The sequence below is a fragment of the Opisthocomus hoazin genome, chromosome Z (genome assembly GCF_030867145.1).
Source record: "Opisthocomus hoazin isolate bOpiHoa1 chromosome Z, bOpiHoa1.hap1, whole genome shotgun sequence".
NCBI lineage: Eukaryota > Metazoa > Chordata > Aves > Opisthocomiformes > Opisthocomidae > Opisthocomus > Opisthocomus hoazin.
In genome coordinates, this window is record NC_134454.1 from 69243010 (window position 1) to 69260249 (window position 17240).

The 17240-nt window shown below is 42.1% G+C and overlaps 1 protein-coding gene across 1 annotated transcript in view; it reads right to left on the reverse strand.

Annotated features, from left to right (window-relative positions):
- The window catches only part of RAB3C (RAB3C, member RAS oncogene family), a 139635-nt gene extending 124067 nt beyond the window's left edge, over positions 1–15568 (reverse strand). Inside the window, exons 1-2 of the mRNA XM_075411173.1 lie at positions 15470–15568; positions 4444–4671 (exon numbers count right to left, since the gene is read on the reverse strand). Of these exons, the coding sequence (XP_075267288.1) occupies positions 4444–4671; positions 15470–15493 (252 nt within the window). The 5' untranslated portion in view covers positions 15494–15568. The remainder of the gene's footprint in view (positions 1–4443; positions 4672–15469) is intronic.
- Between the last annotated feature and the right edge of the window lie 1672 nt (positions 15569–17240).

A 17240-nucleotide genomic window follows, 5' to 3' on the forward strand; every position in this document is an offset into this window, starting at 1 on the left:
CACACACACACAAAATTATTCTCATTTTAACTGAAACCCTAATACTGCTAAAGCACTGTTACAGAGCTTGTACAGCAAAAAAATCCGGTGCCTAATGTTTATTGAGGTTTTTTAACAGTTTTAATTATTGAACGATGACATTGGATTGCCTCTTTCAGCTTATAAAACCTAGTCCTCACTTAGTCCCTAAGTGCTATGACAATTTATAGAAAACAGTTGACGTGAAGACAGCGACATTTTGGGTATCAAATGAAACTGTCACACACAGTTCTAAGCAGGATATGCTAACACAAGCAGCACTTACACTGTCTTTTCTAGGAGGATATCTTACATTTCTGTGTGATCATTGTACCTTGCCCATGAAGCCCATGGCTAGTCCCACAGAAAAGACATCTAAGCAGCAAAAGGCAGTGCAGTGTTCGTATTTGATATTTGCACCAAAGTGCTGCAATCAGACAGAAACTTTACAAATATTGCTGTGCAAATGCAGTTAGAATATTTTTGTGTAATAAACAGATCAGAGACGGAAAACTTGATGCTTTATTCCTCCAACAAAATTCATACTGAAATCAGTTAGAAATCACTGAGGGTTCTCATCAAGTACGTTTTAAACATGAGCTAAAGATGTGGCATGGATATACCATCAGTTAAACAAATATGTTGACCTGTCTTTGTAAACCTTATTCTGTTTTTTAGGATTCAATATCGGCACTTTATTTTTCCTTTTTTTCTCCCTATTCTAATGATTTATTTTGACAATATTAGGTAGCAAATTCTACTGCCCAAATTAGCCTATATTTTCTCCATAAGCTCTTGCATTCTGTTATTTCAATAAACCATTGATAGGGTTTACAAAAGTAATGCAAACCCTTATGGCATCACAGATTACAGAGTACTGAATGTAGTGACTTATACAGTGAATACAGTGATAGACTTATAAGGTTAAAATTTATTTTCTTTTCCGATTTGCACCTTGTTTGAGCTTTTAATAACTTTCTTTAGCATGTAATTTTGTGAGAATTAGTATTGACAAGCTTTTTTTTAATTCAAGATAATTTGAAATCTAGCAGTTTGACACCGAAAGAGACTTACAGCCTTCCAGTCCCATCCCTTTAATACTACTAGCTCAAACCAAATTAAGGAAAAACCATATTGCTGTTTATTATTTGACTCTCTAAAATATCCTAAAACACTCTGATGGACTTTTATCTTATGCACCTATGTGCAGCACAAAGACACAACTCCTTTCCAAAAATTCTTACAGTTTCTGTTGAGAAATCAATACCTTTTTAGATAAAACACCCTCTTTATGGATTTTATTCCTTTAAAAGGTAAAAAAAATGTTAATATGCTGTCTTCAAAATGTCTGTACCAGGGTTGTAACATTTATAACTTGCTGTGAAACAAAATTTCAGGGCCAGCTGGTGGTCCTATGACAAGGTAATGGGCTATCACTAATGAATATACCACTTGAACTCTGAACATCTCTCAATTGCACTAAGAAATATTGTGGAAAGCAGGTATTAGGCTCAGAAGAAAAAAACCCAGACGTTGCAGTGCTCCCAGCAGGCCCTTTCTGAGCATATGAAAAACATATAAAGGTAAGTACTAGAGAGAGCCCCATCCTCCCTGACTTGAACAACATAAGAAGACAATTCAATTCAGGTCCTTTCAATCCAAGAATAAGACATCATTACCTCAAAGCAAGAAATAACCTCAAACAAACAACAGACGTGCAAGGCATTCCAGTATGTAAGACAGCACCTGCTTCAACCTGTTAACCCTTGCTAGTTCACCTGTGATAATCACACAGTGAATTTTATTAAGAAATAATATCTCTGCTTCCCTGAGTGCCCATGCTGACTTTCAAACAAACTCGCACCATTCACTGCTAGGCATATTAGAATCTTCTTCTGAGGAAACCAGTATTTGAAACTCCATCACGCTTCAAGTTGAACACAAAGTATCATACAGAAAGGGCTACTAAACATGAAGTTTAAAAGTCTACCCAAGAAGACTATGTACAAAATTGTGACAGGACACTATGATCCATTCAATTCTATATTTTATCTAACATAATTAGGCTTTCATAAATTCAGTTTGAAACGGAAATGGATATTGCAGGAGTACTATTCATTTTAGAAAGATATTTGCATAATCAAAAAAAGTAATGCAGTATAATATAATATAGACAGATGTTATATATACAGATCCTGCATATTAAGAACAATACAGCTGTTGATATAGCTTACAAGATAGGGTAATAGTGCTCTATTATTTCAGATTTCGTGCACCAGAATAGCTTTCTGAGATACTAAACTCATTTTGTTTAAGGTCCCAGAGGTGCAACAGTCAATCGACTTACTAGCAAGCATAACTGCAACACAATGCTCCAATGCAGAATATTCCATCTAAAAAGTGCAGACGGCAATAGTGAGCTGTTACAATTTGAGTTAATTTGGCAATTACAAGGTCTTTTAAGAACTGGCATTAAAATTGTAATGGGGGAAAAAAACAAACCAAGGTGCAGTGCTGGCTGGGTAAAAAGCTTTAACATATAAGTAAGATCTGAAGTCCTGTCTCTAACTGTGTGTCCTGGTAGATGACTTTAGGAAGGTCTCTTCCATGCTCTGAGCCTCTGTTCCCTCTTCCCTATGGGACATGCAGCCCTTGTGTTTGTTTCACTCATTTCAATTGCAAGTTCTTTCAGGCAAGGACGGTGAGAGTCCGTTTGGACTCTGCATGTTACTGCCATACAAAGAACAACAAAATATCCACTTTGCTAGAAATCAAAGTTTATTCCAGCTGGCAAGAATACAGCTGCTACGTCCTCTATGCCACAGATAGCCCTGAACACATTTAGATCAATGGACTGCTTTGAGCCAAGCACATATTTGTAGTCTGCCATGGAGAGGCATAATGAGAAATATGCTGGTGCCAAACTAATCACATTAATATAACATTGTAAACTAACATTGCTGCTTTTGCTAGGAGAGACATGAACAATAAAATCTATTGTAGAGGATACTTGGTGACTAAAAGAAGAACTGTGTAAAGACTATAATGTGAACACAATTTAATTGCTCCATTATCAAAAAATAATTAGATAATGTCAATGTGAATTACCATGTGATCTCCAACATTAAAGTACTACAATGAAACTAGCAAGTTATCACAGTGAAAGCATCCACATGACATACAGTTACCTAGTATGCAGCACTGTTATGATAACATCAAGAATCTAAGCTTAAAAAGGTAGAGAAGTTGAGAGGCGAAGAGTCTGTGTTTCAGCTCCTAGAGGGCACAGAACAACAAATGTTTCGAGAGATATCAAGGGCTGAAGCCTACCTAAAAAGCCATGAATGAGATACAGTCTAGGAAACTCTGGGAAATTCACCTTTGTGCCATACTAAAAAGATATTCAATTTATCTGCTGTTCAAAACATGTTAGATGAACTGGTCATATTTGACCTGAGTTTTCCTGAGATTTAATGGTTGCCCATCATTAAACAAAGTTTTTAATGACCTGTATTGATGCACAAAAAAAGAAAATCCTGGCCAATAAGGCTGTTGTTACGAATATCTCACAAAGGAAACATTGCTCAAAATCTTCAAGTGCCCAAGGAAGATGGCAAAGACCTGAAGCTTTAACTCCAGGTCCCACACTGTTAAATTTTCTGCTATGCCTCCCTGCCTCCTTTAAGTAAGTATGACCCTATCACTCAACACTTAGGAGATGTGAGCACCAGCAGCTCCTGCATAAACAAGTTTTGGTTATCCTTTCTTTCTGAGGAAAGTTTGCAGAAAAGAACACCTATTCCCTGGCATCACACTTTCCTAGATTTGGCATCTTTCCACTATTTCTAAGGTCTAGGCAAGGGATGAGGGTTTTAATACACTTGGGCAATACAGCTGCTACACTCTGTCTTTCCACATGTTTTCTTCCCCAGCAGAAGAAGGAAGATGTTTCAGATGATGAGGATAACAAACATAACTAACTGAGCAAAAAATTATGCCTTCTGTTATGTATCCACTATCATAGCTCCTACACAATTTTATAATTTTTGTGGGAAGAAATGAGATCCTAATTGGTACTTCAAGGTACTTTTTAATAATGTGTATCACTTTCAATAGCCTATATATTGCACAGTTGTTTATACCTCACTGTACAGATGTCAATATGTGTCAACCTGTGTTATTTCTTAAAGGAATTTAATTCAGAATATACACTCTGCTGTACTTAAGTACTTTAAAAATACTCTCTACACTCTATTACTCAAGACAGAAAAATGATGCAGGAAATAATTAACTGATTTTTCATTACTATACCCTACACACATATATAAAGGTTATGACATTTAGTGCAAACCTACAGTAGCTTAAATGCGATTTATCAAACTGCTACAGCTTGCGTAGTTCATAGAATTATTATTTATGGCTTACCCAAATCTGTAGCTTAATTCTTTTTTCATTTTTGAAAACCGTTTTTACTTTGAAATCGATCCCAACCGTGCTTACAAATGCAGACGTAAAGGAATCATCCGCATATCGAAACAAAAAGGAGGTTTTCCCAACACTGCTGTTGCCGATAATGAGCAGTTTGAACATGTAATCAAAGTTCTGGTCAGATGTATCTTTCTGGCCATATCTGGAATCTTGAGCAGATGCCATCTGTAATTCAAAGTAAAAAGAAATAGTTTATTGTCTCTTGTATCATACAGGCTGGAAACATTTAGATTTTACTGGAGTTTTTGATACCAGATAGGAATGAACTCAAGAAGGTAACAGAGGTTAAATATTTTTTTTAAATTCTTGTGTCAATGGTACTGGTTATAGTTGCATACGAGGTTGTAAACATTACTGGTGACTGGTACCAAAAAAACCAAAAAATTCTAAAAATCCAGGACAGTTCTTGAGTATAACATTAAAAAGATCTACATTCAGAAAATGTGATGAATGAAACAGGTGGTGAAAGTATAGACAAAGATACTTCACTTGTACAAGAAGGAAATAAGAGGACAATGCTGCACGGTGACACAGGAGGTGCATTTCCAAGCAAAAGCTTAATAAGTTTTACATTTGATAAAATTCTTGAACCATTTTTTTTACTGCAAATATGCTGCTGTCTTTTGTAATGCCTATAACCTTATTCAAAGCATTTCACCTTTACCAGCTTCCAGTTATCATACCACTAAATAGTGAGTTGGACATATACGTCTGAATTAAGGTTTTGATTTTGTCTCTTTCTAGTCTATTCTATAGTTCTGGAATTTGCAATGTTAATGCAACATCATCACAAGTAGGAGCTGTAATGTTGTCAAATTTGAATCCTTAAAATACAGTTTCTAATCCATATAAAAAACCTGAATAAGAACAGATTACTGAATACTGCTAAATAACAAGCTTATTTTGCTCTAGGGACTTCAGAGATCATGGGTTCCATTTATAAAAAGTAGAGTTTTGTCTTTCAGGAGAGTTGCAGACATTAACGTGAAAACTTGACCAAAATTCTACCTAGCATGCTCAAAAAACAGATGGCAAAAATAAAGAACTTAGAACTACGTAGTGTTTCACCTTATATGCTTTTTCAGAAAAAAAATCAAGTATTTTGGGAGCCTCGCAGGATTTTAAATTCTTGGGAGTTTGGCAATGCTAAGGGCAACGTTTTTGCACACTGATTTCAGACAGAAAGACGGATGTCATATCCTAACATAAAGGCTTATGGAAAAGCAGCTCACGCCAAAGCTTTCTAAGTTACACGTCTCAGAGTGCATTTGGGCAATCAGAGAGTACAGCTGGAACCAGGGTGAGGCCTGTACACTAACCCACCTTCTCAGGAGAGTTTCAACTACTGCATAAATTTTCTGAGCTAATTCTGCTGTCTCATAGTACAACTAACACTATGCCAGCTTCTCTGAGCTACTGAAGAGGCATATAGAAGTGAGGACAAAAAGTTCTGAAGGAGACAATGGAAGTAGCAAGCTTTTGAGAGAAAATTCAGTGTAAGATTTATATTTCATAAATAATGCAGTAGGGAGTGCTTGATTTCAGAATTACCCTTTTACTTGGTAGCGACTAAAGTCCTTGATTAAATGTAGTCTTAGGTACCTGCGTGCTTGCACCCTGAGGTATTGGCCTTCACGTTTATTCATTTCCTTCACAGGCATGCAACAAAGAAGTTTTAGAACAAAAACATAAATATTACCAGGCATACACATCATGAATCTTTCATCTTTCTGATGTCTATAGCAAAAGACAGAAACATATCCTGTCCACCTTTACTAGACTTCATTACTGTAAAACTAAGTGATGATATTTTTCTTGGAACTTGAGAAAAAGAAAATTAATGCTGTTTATACCAGTCTAATCACAACTGGCTATAAAGTAGCAAAGAGTATGCTGATGCTGTGTATAGTTTGCAGCAACAAGTCAATAAAGTCCAGCAGACAAAAGACTGTGCAGTGGCTGGGGATGCCAATGTGTAACGTGTACACTTCCCCCATCAGCCTGTTCCTCTGCCTTTCTGGCTCCTCTTTGTAATGAAGCCACTGAAACCAACAGTTACCACTCCTAGCAAGAAGAAGAATCATTTTCTTTCTTGATTTTATCCCCTAGGATGCCTTCCATGTAGCTTCTTCAACTAGCTTAAGGTTTACAATACGAAATTTTAGCTTTGTTTTCATTTGCTTCCCTCAGTCCTATGTGCCTTACAACTCATCCCAGTGTACTTTAATGCCTAACACTTCAGAAAAGGTATGATTCAGTTTGCAGAGGAATCGGGAGACACGGATTCTAATAATAGTCTTGCTAAATCTTGTACATTATGTAGACTTCCTGAGTAAGAACTTCTTTCCTGTGGATGGTTTTAAACACAGACTTTGCCCACAAAGAAATTTTAGTGCCCCTCTATATTGTGTGCATTACCCTTGAAATAGTTTCCTTAAAAAGTTCTTAAAAAATTGTAAAAAAAGAAACCCAAACACTATCACTGATTTCTCCACCTCCCACCTGGGGAATCATGAGATGATTAGTGAGGTATTAATAATAATTCAAACTGTTTGCAGAAACTAACTTTAGCCTAGACAGCCAGTCTCCCTAGACTACCGATAGTGATCCTTTCTCATGTCCAAAACCCAAATGAGTTTTATAAAAGTACTAGTGCCTGCACTAGTCTGAAGAAACATCAAACTCAGCATGGGTGCTAAGACTTTGCCATTACTTCCCAAAATCACTCATTCTGTAGTAAGCACAGAGACAGACTCTTCAGAGTACAATTCACATCACTTGCATCAGGCTCCTGCTCTAAACATTACTCTGGAGGAGTGTCTATTTTTCTGCTGATTGTAAGGGAAACCTGCTTGGTCCTCTTGAACTTTGTGAATGTGCCTGCAGTGCTTCTCTTTCTTAAATGCAAACTGCTGACTTCAAGTAAGTATGAGAGGCACTGTAGCCCACTTCCCAACATATTAATATGTCATTTCACTCCTACTATGACTTGTCCCTGCTATGAAGGCATTTGGCAAAGAGATGTGAGGAAGCTGGTGCTGATGTTATGTTCCTCCTTTGGAAATGATCCTGGAAATAATCACCAGGAGTGCCATATAATCATAGAATCATAGAATGGTAAGGGTTGGAAGGGACCGTAAAGATCATCTGGTTCCAAACCCCCTGCCATGAGCAGGGACACCTTCCACCAGACCAGGTTGCTCAGAGCTCCATCCAGCCTGGCCTTGAACACTTCCAGGGAGGGGGCATCCACAGCTTCTCTGGGCAACCTGTGCCAGTGTTTCACCACCCTCATGGTGAAGAATTTCTTCCTAATATCTAATCTAAATCTGCCCTCTTTTAGTTTAGAGCCATTACCCCTTGTCCTATCACTACAAATCCTTGTGAAAAGTCCCTCTCCATCCTTCCTGTAGGCCCCCTTCAGGTACTGGAAGGCTGCTATAAGGTCACCCTGGAGCCTTCTCTTCTCCATGTTCAGATCTGTAATTAAATATTACATACATAGATGAGAACCAAATAAACATGCCAACTGTGCTAATGTTATGATAGTCTGCTTCCAAGAAAGCAAAACGCTTACCTTTATTTGGACAAAGTTCTCTTCTCTGATGATTAAATACATATATTGAACAAGCATCACTTTGAGCAAAACACATTGAATTTTCTCCTCAGTAAAATTTTGTCATAATTTGATACAACTGAAGACAGAATGAACAAGGCTATTTTTGTGCCGATTTTCAAAAAGGGTTGGAAGGAGGACCCTGGGAACTACCGAACTGCCAGCCTCACCTCTGTGCCTGGGAAGATCATGGAACAGATCCTCCTAGAAGATATGCTAAGGCACATGGGTGATTTGAGACAGCTAGCGTGGCTTCACCAAGGGCAAGTCCTGCCTGACCAACCTAGTGGCTTTCTATGATGGCATGAGCAGATCAGTGGACAAGGGAAGACCTATGGATGTGATCTATCTGGACTTCTGTAAAGCCTTTGACACAGTCCCTCACAACAGCCTTCTCTCTAAATCAGAGAACTATGGATTTGACCCATGGACTGTTCGGTGGCTAAGGAATTGGTTGGAAGGTCACAGCCAGAGGGTAGTGGTCAAATGGCTTGATGTCCAGATGGATGCTGGTGACAAGTGATGACCCTCAGGGGTTCATACTGGGATCGGTGCTGTTTAACATTTTCATCAGTGACATAGACAGGAAGATCAAGTGCACCCTCAGCAAGTTTGCAGATGACACCAAGCTGAGAGGTGCCGTTGACACAGCAGAAGGATGGGATGCCATCCAGAGGGACCTGGACAAGCTCAAGAAGTGGGGCTGTGTGAAACTCAGGAGGTTCAACAAGGCCACATGCAAGGTCCTGCGTCTGGGTTGGGGCAACTGCCACTATCAATACTGGCTGGTGGATGAAGGGATTGAAAGCAGCCCTGCTGAGAAGTACTTGGGGGTAACAATGGATGAAAATCTGGACATGAGCCACCAATGTGCGCTCACAGCCCAGAAGGCCAACTGTATCCTGGGCCGCACCACAAGCAGAGCGTCCAGCAGGTGGAGGGAGGTGATTCTGCCCCTCTATTCTCTTCTGCTGAGACCCCACCTGGAGTCCTGCGTCCAGCTCTGGAGGCCCCAGCACAGGTGGAGCAGGTGCAGATGAGGGCCACAAAAATGATCCGAGGGCTGGAACACCTCTCCTATGCGGACAGGCTGAGACAGCTGGGGCTGTTCAGCCTAGAGAAGCAAAGGCTACGGGGGGACCTTATTGCAGCCTTTCAGTGGCTGAAGGGGGCCTATAGGAAAGATGGGGAAAATATTGTCAGCGAGGCTTATTGGAATAGGACAAGGAGTAATGGCATTAAACTAAGGGAGGGTAGATTTCGACTAGGTATAAGCAAGAATTTTCTACCATGAGTGTGCTGAAACACTGGAACAGATTTCCCAGAGGGGTAGTGAAGGCGCCGTCCCTGGAAACTTTCCAGGTCAGGTTAGATGGGGCCCTGAGCAACCTGACCTAGTGGAAGATGTCTCTGCTCACTGCAGGGGGGTTGGGCTAAATGATGTCTAAGGTCCCTTCCATCCCAAATCATTCTATGATTCTACAATTTTCATTAGCATATTGCATGCCTGGTTTTTTATAGAATGAGTCCCTATTCAGATCCCTACACCCATCATGATGATAGCACCAAAGGCAGTCTCAGGCCACCTCCTAGAAGACTCAGGACAGACCTGAGAGTCTACTGGGAAATCTAAGCTGAATACAATGATCAGAAGACCTATAGGCAGGAGGTCTTACATGCCTGCTCCTTAACAAAATTGGGAGAAGGTATGTCCCAACTTGAATATGGTCCAAGGACAAAAAAGGATGGCTTTGTAGGCTTCCCTGTTTACATCGTGTATTTAAACTCCTTAAATGTGGATTATTTCTGGGCATAGGCAAGTTTAAAAATTAAGCAGAGTTTTCTGTATCAGACCCAGGTACTTTTCAACCCTCATGTTCAGCTGTTTCTTTGATCTCAAAGAACCAAGCTAAAACAGGGCAGGACTGAGAACAAATGTCTGAAAAAGTATGTGTTTACCTGCCACCTTCATGTTAATAACAAAACACTAGTCTATACTACTCTTTATGGCCTTAGAAGACCTTATTCTTTGACAGAATTAATTTGAACAGCTTTCTCACTTAAGCAGAGTAGCACGCCATGACCTCCTTCACCTGCACATCACTTCAGTTTGCGCTTACATATGCACCCCACTGTGGATAGTTAACGCACGATGAATTGCCCGTGGAAAAATATAATGCAAAAGGCAAAAAAAGCTGGGATGGAAAACACTGGGGTCCATTCCTTTGTGCCTTTCACAAATACATGTTTTTCTCACAAAAACTGAAATAACTGGCATGTCTTAAAGGAAAAGATCGATAATAAACCGAGGAGAAATGCCTTGTTTCTATCTACAGTAAGGATAGACAGACACTGATAGCTAATTTACAGTTGTTTCAAGGAGCAACACTCCTTATCTATATACAGTGTAGAAATATATACTTTTCCATTGCTTTCTGAACAGAAACTGACTTCAGTCATTATTTTAGTAAAAAAACAGAGTTCTCTGCACACACAGCTTTTTGTGAGGTCATCTTTTTAGTTTTTCCAAAATATAATTAGTCATACTTAATCAACTGATATTGAAACAATGGAATACAATGGGAAATTCAATTTTTGTAACTCACTAGACTGTATGTAGGATGCACTGCAAGTGAGTGTCTTTAATGTGCAGATCAAATGTCATTATCAGAGTAGTCAAAATATTACCAAGATCCTTACGTATAAGAACACTATGACAACATAAGCCAGTCATGAAGAAATCAATGAATTTCTATGTAAAATACAAGACCAATAATCTAGAGGTTGGATTTTATTTCTAACTCTTTCAGAGGTATCCTATGACTTCTGTTTTCCTTTTTTCTATACCTTGGGCAAGCTGCTTAACCCCTCTTACTTCTGGTGTGCTCTCATCAATACATCAGTACCCACAGTTGCAGACCACAGCCAATTCTCACAAATCCTTATCATCTAGTTTTTAACTGACCAATTAATAAGACTTAACGGAGTTCAGTAGACAATGCACCAGCCACTTCTTTGGAATTTATGGATTGCCAGCCATCTGCAGAGCACAGCTTGTGAACCAATGTACTTGGCAGCATGAGGAGAACCTTATCTGCTTCAAGGTATTATGAGGTTAGACTCATGAATATGTGTAAGTATATCATAATGCAGTCTGAAATGTGCAGTTAGAAATACAAAGTTTTATTACAAGCAGCATACTGAAATGCCAAGTTGGGGAATATCAGGAAGGTACATAGAGGTGAGAATCTAAGGCATTTTAAAGAAGTTCTACTTGCTTCATATCAGCAGAAGTAGCATGAACATGGCCACAGTGCTGGCAGCTGCCCAGGACAGCAGAATGCAAGGTGCAGTAAAGAACAGTTCTGGCAAGGCTCTAGCACATGGATTCTGGTGAATCTACTTGTGGTGAGCTAGGGCATTACCCCTCATTTGTCTAACTTAAGTTTACCTTCCCCATGAAAAGGGTAGCTTAAGAAATGTCTTTCCAATTCCCACTCCAGGTAGTATGGCCAGATCCCCTTTTCCAAATAGTGGCAAAACCAGAGATAAAGTCCTAAGTGGGTTAATCTAACACAGGATGTCAAGAAGTCACCAAAATAGTGCAGCTCTGAAAAGAAAAAACACAAGTTGTATCAGGCCAGGTACTACAGTAGAAATAAATTTGGATTTACTGGGGATAGGAAAGAGAATGAAGATGAGATGGCTACAGACCTCTGCCATTTGCCCTGTTTAGTGCAGCACTCAGGGTCATGAGACTAGCAAAAGACCATGCAGCTTCTCAATTGCCAGAGCAGTTACATCAGGACAAGAAACAAAGTGAAATACTAATGACAATGTCTAAGGCACTGGTGAGATGCACTTAGTAACTATTCTGGTCAAACATATTTATGAAAGCTGAGTTCAAACCGGAAAGTACAGAGGGAGGTTATTAGGAAGACCAGAAAAATGAAGTGCTTATCTTATAAAAGAAATCTTAAAAAAAAAAAAAAGGCATAAAAGCAAAACATGAGCCTGTTTCATTAGATAGTATTCCCTAATGCTCACTCCAGATTAAGAACTACTTAGATCAATGTATACTGGAGCAGACACCGGACATTAAGAAGTGAGTGTAAACTAGCCCTAAGTGCCTCTGAGCTGGAGATTAGAAAGTATCTAACCAGCAAGGGAACGAGCTTCCACAGTACAATTCTAAAAAGGGTAGTAACAGAAAGAGGACTACTGACTCTAAATGCAGCTTGATCAGTTAACAAAAAGCTGTGTATAACTCTCTCTGTGGACTCCGTGGCTTGGCAGGCTCTTCTCCTCCTAACCTGAACCAAGCCTGACACATCTAATAATTTTGCTGAGCAATAGGAGACGAATTGCCATGCTAACTTCTGTGTCTAATAGCTTGAATTTGGCTTTTTTTCATCATAATTTTATAATAACCTCTTAAATATGTGGAATTAGCATTTTGGTTGCTATTGCCCTTCTCCATTTTGTTTGGATGTGTCTGTTATAAACCTTTTTTGTCTGGACATAACCATTGCCAGTGACAACAGCATATGAAAAGCTAAGAAGAAAACGTTCTCATTTATTTCCTTGGAAAAGCAGATTATTTACAGATTATTTCCCACTTCCTGGTTTTGCTTCACCTCTATGGCCTCAGTCACCTTTGAAATCATCTGATGCCCTGGCAGGTGAAAGAGAGGGTCTCTAGAGATCTACCATTTTCTACAAACTGCCACCATTAATGTGCATATGCTCTGATAAACACTAAGAACAGGTTATCCAAACCACATTCCTGCTTTTTTTATTTCAGCAAAGTGCAGATATGTGGAAAATTTGCATGCTACAGTCAGATAAGAAGTGAAACTTTAAGCGAGTGAATAGTGTATGAATTGCTGAGAATTTCCTATTGAATCTTCACTTCCGAAAGTACCATGAAAGCCTTCAGGGGAAACTACTAAGAGATACACTGTCATTTCAACTAATTCATAAAAGGACATGCAGAAACCATACAGACTTCTATCTTTCACAAAAAATAGAGTTCATTGCTCTTGACTTCCATACTAAAGCCCTCTCTATGGCCATAACCACTCCTAAGACTTGTACCTGTTCCTTGAAAATATGGATTGAAAAATGAATAGTAGTGATAAATTCTGACCCAGATCCAATTATATCCAGCAGATGATAATAGCAAACTTTTACACTAGGTAACTCCTTCTCCAGAAGGATTGTTTCGGCTGCCTTTCTGGTAATTGTAGGGCCGTCCTGTCTACAGAGAAATAGCATGAGCTTGAGATTGAAAAAAAGAACTCATAAATAGAGAAAGACAGTGCCACTGCACAAGCCATTTTTCTCATTTTGCAAAAATATTTTAACTTTTGGTTTTCTTTTTAATTATTGCTTGATGGAAATGGAAAAAAATTGCTTGCGTTATCCTGTGAGTTGGTTTTGCCATGATAAAAGACATACACTTGATCACTCTTTCTGTTGCTCTACAGTTTAGAGATGGTAGCTCTTTAACAGACTGTTCCATAATTGGTTGTGTGCAAAGAAGCAACTACATTTGTTTCATGTAACAGGAAATTAGACAGCCAAAACAGATAAATCAAGCAACTAGTTCAGCCAGTCTAAACCACATTTGAACAAGGACCAACCATAGTAGCCTTATGTTGGAAAATGAAAGGACTCTTAAGAAGAAGAATTCATAACGGAATATTGTTTTAATGGAATCTTTGACAAGAATAATATTTGAGTGTGCTGGGAATAGTGTAAGCAGAAGAAAGCAAACAAAAATGCAGAAAATACAAGTGAAAATCTAACCTCATCTACCAGACTGCATTTTTACATCTTCGAAAAATGCAGATGCTTGTGATTATAATTTTGGATGAGATATGCTTAAAAATAGACACTGCTGACCATCTCACCAGCCTTGAAAAAGTGGAATTTGTAGGGTTCTTTATAGCTCTCTGCTGTCTCTTTTTATACTAAGACTGTGATTTCTGCTGGCTTTTATTCAATTATGTTTAACAATAATTCCGTTTGTACTGACAATGATATAAAAAAGCCAAGAAGCTGTTCTCTGATATGTGTCAAGAACATATTTTTTATATCTGGACTTTATTTTCTATAGATTTTATTTTAATGTTGTACCAACATTTTGTTTCCACGACTGTTTGACAACACCAGTGAATTCAAAACCCTTCAAAAATCTCAAATACAATAGTGACCAGCCTGTAGTTGTTATCATTTACTAGAAAAAATTGCTTGTAAGGATATGGTCTCCAAAGCCAATAGATGCTAAACATGACTTGAGTATCTCAATAAGTATGTGTAAATAAATGGCAAATACCACGCAGACATTTCCAACACATGCACGTAGCATGCAGATCCAGGCATTTTAAACAACATCCTAATTATTGCTGTTCTCTAATGAGAAAACTGAAAGACATTATTACTGAAGAATGGGTTATTTCTAGCGCACCTCTTTGGTTGAAAGGTTTCAGTGTGTGACATCTGCACAATTGCTCTGCAAAACATCTTTGAGTTTAAAAGTCTGTTCAAACTAAACTCCATATGAACGTAACTTCAGATTTTAGACTTCTCTTTGAGCATGCATTTTGAAGAGGATGCAGATCTTCCCTTCAGGCTGAAATTCTATGACTGCCAGAGTAGATATCCAGCGTGAAAAATATTAGCTAACAGAGCTGCAGTTTGTAACTTGAATCACAGCAGACTGCAAAAGCAGTCTTTGATTGTATAAAATCAGCAGGACTGATTGTTACAATTCACTGGTAACATGACCCATCTTCTGTTAAAAAACAGCCATGTGTTCAAATGTATAGACTGAGGCCGCCAGAGCTCCTGCATGAGGTTATAAAATAGGTCCTAATTAATAACTGAAGTACCGTTCACCAGCGGAAACTGTTTTGAACCAACAACCTAGAAACTGCTAAAACCTCTGCATAATGTAACTTGTATCTGTACAGTATCTGTTTCTCCAGCGCTAAGGGGCATCACATTTTTCCATACATAAAAACCTGCTGAAATGAGGCCGTGCTGCCTGGCCTCCCGCTCCGGCTGCCCCCCGCCCCGGGGAACCCTCTCACAGGGACACAACCTCCTGGGACCCTCACACACAGCCCCCGGGCCCCCTCCCTCACACGCACCCTGGACCCCTCACACAAGGGGCGTCCTCACCTCCTCCCTCCTCACACCCCGCGGCTGCCAGCGGGAGAGCCCGGCCCGGCTGCCCCGCTATGCCGCTCCTGCCCCGTCTCGTGGGCGCCCGGCTCTCGCCCGCCCTGCGCCCGCCGCCCTCCTCCTCGCCGCCCTCTCGGCTACGGCCCGGGGACCGACCTGCACGGGCGCTTCGTGCCTCATGGCCGGGCGCGGCCCGCCGCTCGCTCGGCTGCCGCTCGCCCCGCGCTCCGCTCGCCAACAGCCGCCGCCGCCGCCCGCCCGGGCTCTGCTGACAAACCCGCGTCGCGATCAGCACCGGAGCTGTCCTCGCTCCGCCCCCGGCACCGCCCCCACCCCCGGGCACCCCCGGGAGCTGTAGTCCCCCCGCCGCCCTCCGCCGCGCCCGTCGCCGCCAGGGCGGGTAGCAGGGACTACAACTCCCGGCATGCTCTGCGTCCGGCGGCCGGCCACCGCGGAGGATGGCGTGGGCGGGGACGAGCGCGGCTCTTTGCGAACTCCTCTCGGGGCGGTGGGGAAGGGCCGGGAGGAATGGGGGTGGCCGGCCCCAGCGGCCCAGCCCGAGCTCCAGTAGCCGCGGAGATGCGGCCCCGGGCCGGGGGAGCGAGAGCGGTGGCGGGCGTGGCAGGCTGCGGGGATTCGCTCGGCGGAGTGGGGCCGACGGACACCGCTCCACTGCCGCGGCGTGGCGGGCTGGGCAGCGTCGGCGCTGCGCTGCCGTCACGTCCCGTTATCCCGGCACCGGCGGGCAGGGGCCGTCCCGCTCCGCCCCGCCGGCAGGGGGCGCCCGCACCACCCGCCCCTCCCGCCTGCGACCCGCGCCTCAGAGCCGGGCGGGCCGCGGCGGCCCCCGGGGACCCGAGGGGAGACCCGAGGGGAGACCGGCGGCCGTGGTGCAGCGCTCACGGGGTGCCCACCGCGCCTCAGTCCTTCTCTGACCTCCCTCCTCGGTCCCCACAACTGGCCCTGGGGGTAAGCGAGGCTTGAACGGGTGTGGAACGGTGAGCAGCGTGGCGCCTGCTCGTTAACAGCTCGCCTGACCATTGTGTGGTGACAGCCCCTGCCCACGCCATGACTTCTCTTCATCTTTCCCACCGCCCCTTCTTGCTCTTTCCTGGCTTGGGTTTTCTCAGTCCATGGACAGACAGCAGCAGGTGGGTGCCGGGCCCTGCTGCTGTACAATGGCGGCAGTCCCGTGGGGACATGGCGGCATGGCTTCTGGGCGGTGGCACTCGGTGTTGATGGCAGCGTCAGGGTCGTCATGAGGGAATGACAGTAAAAAACGACAGAAGCACCATGCCATGTGTCCCCAGCGCCGGTTTTCATTGTCCAAGAGGATGTGCTAAACATCTGTTCTGGCACTTTTTCCGTAACCCCATGCTCTAACGCAGACTCCATGCTTACATTGGGCCCAGATATACAGGCCTGTAGAGAGTAGGAAAATGTACAAATAGTGTTGTATTGAGATTTAACGTTTGGCGTGATGACCTTCACTGAAAGGGTGAAGACGAGCCGTGGGTGCAAGCAGCAGAGGTGGCTTGCTCCGGGGATGCCTGGCCAAGGGTCAGGAGCTGGACGCAGTGCGGGCGGCGAGGGCCGGGCAGGAGCAGGCAGCTGCGGCGGCTGAGGCAGCATGAAGGCAGCAGTCTGCCGTGTGGGCCACCCGCTTCTACGCATCTGGTGTGTGGTGCGTGAAGTAAATCACCTGCAGGAACTGTGACACAGGCGAGTTGTGTAGCAGAGATGTGGATATGGACTACAGTGTATGCCAGAGGTAATTTCATTCTAGCTCTGCAGGTTTCTAATTTCATTTACAGCTATTTAAACTTGCCTCGCTGTAACATGAAAATAGGATCTAAGTGGAGTTTTTTTCAAAATAGGATCTAAGTGGAGCTTTTTTCAAAGGCACAACGTATACCATCATGCATTT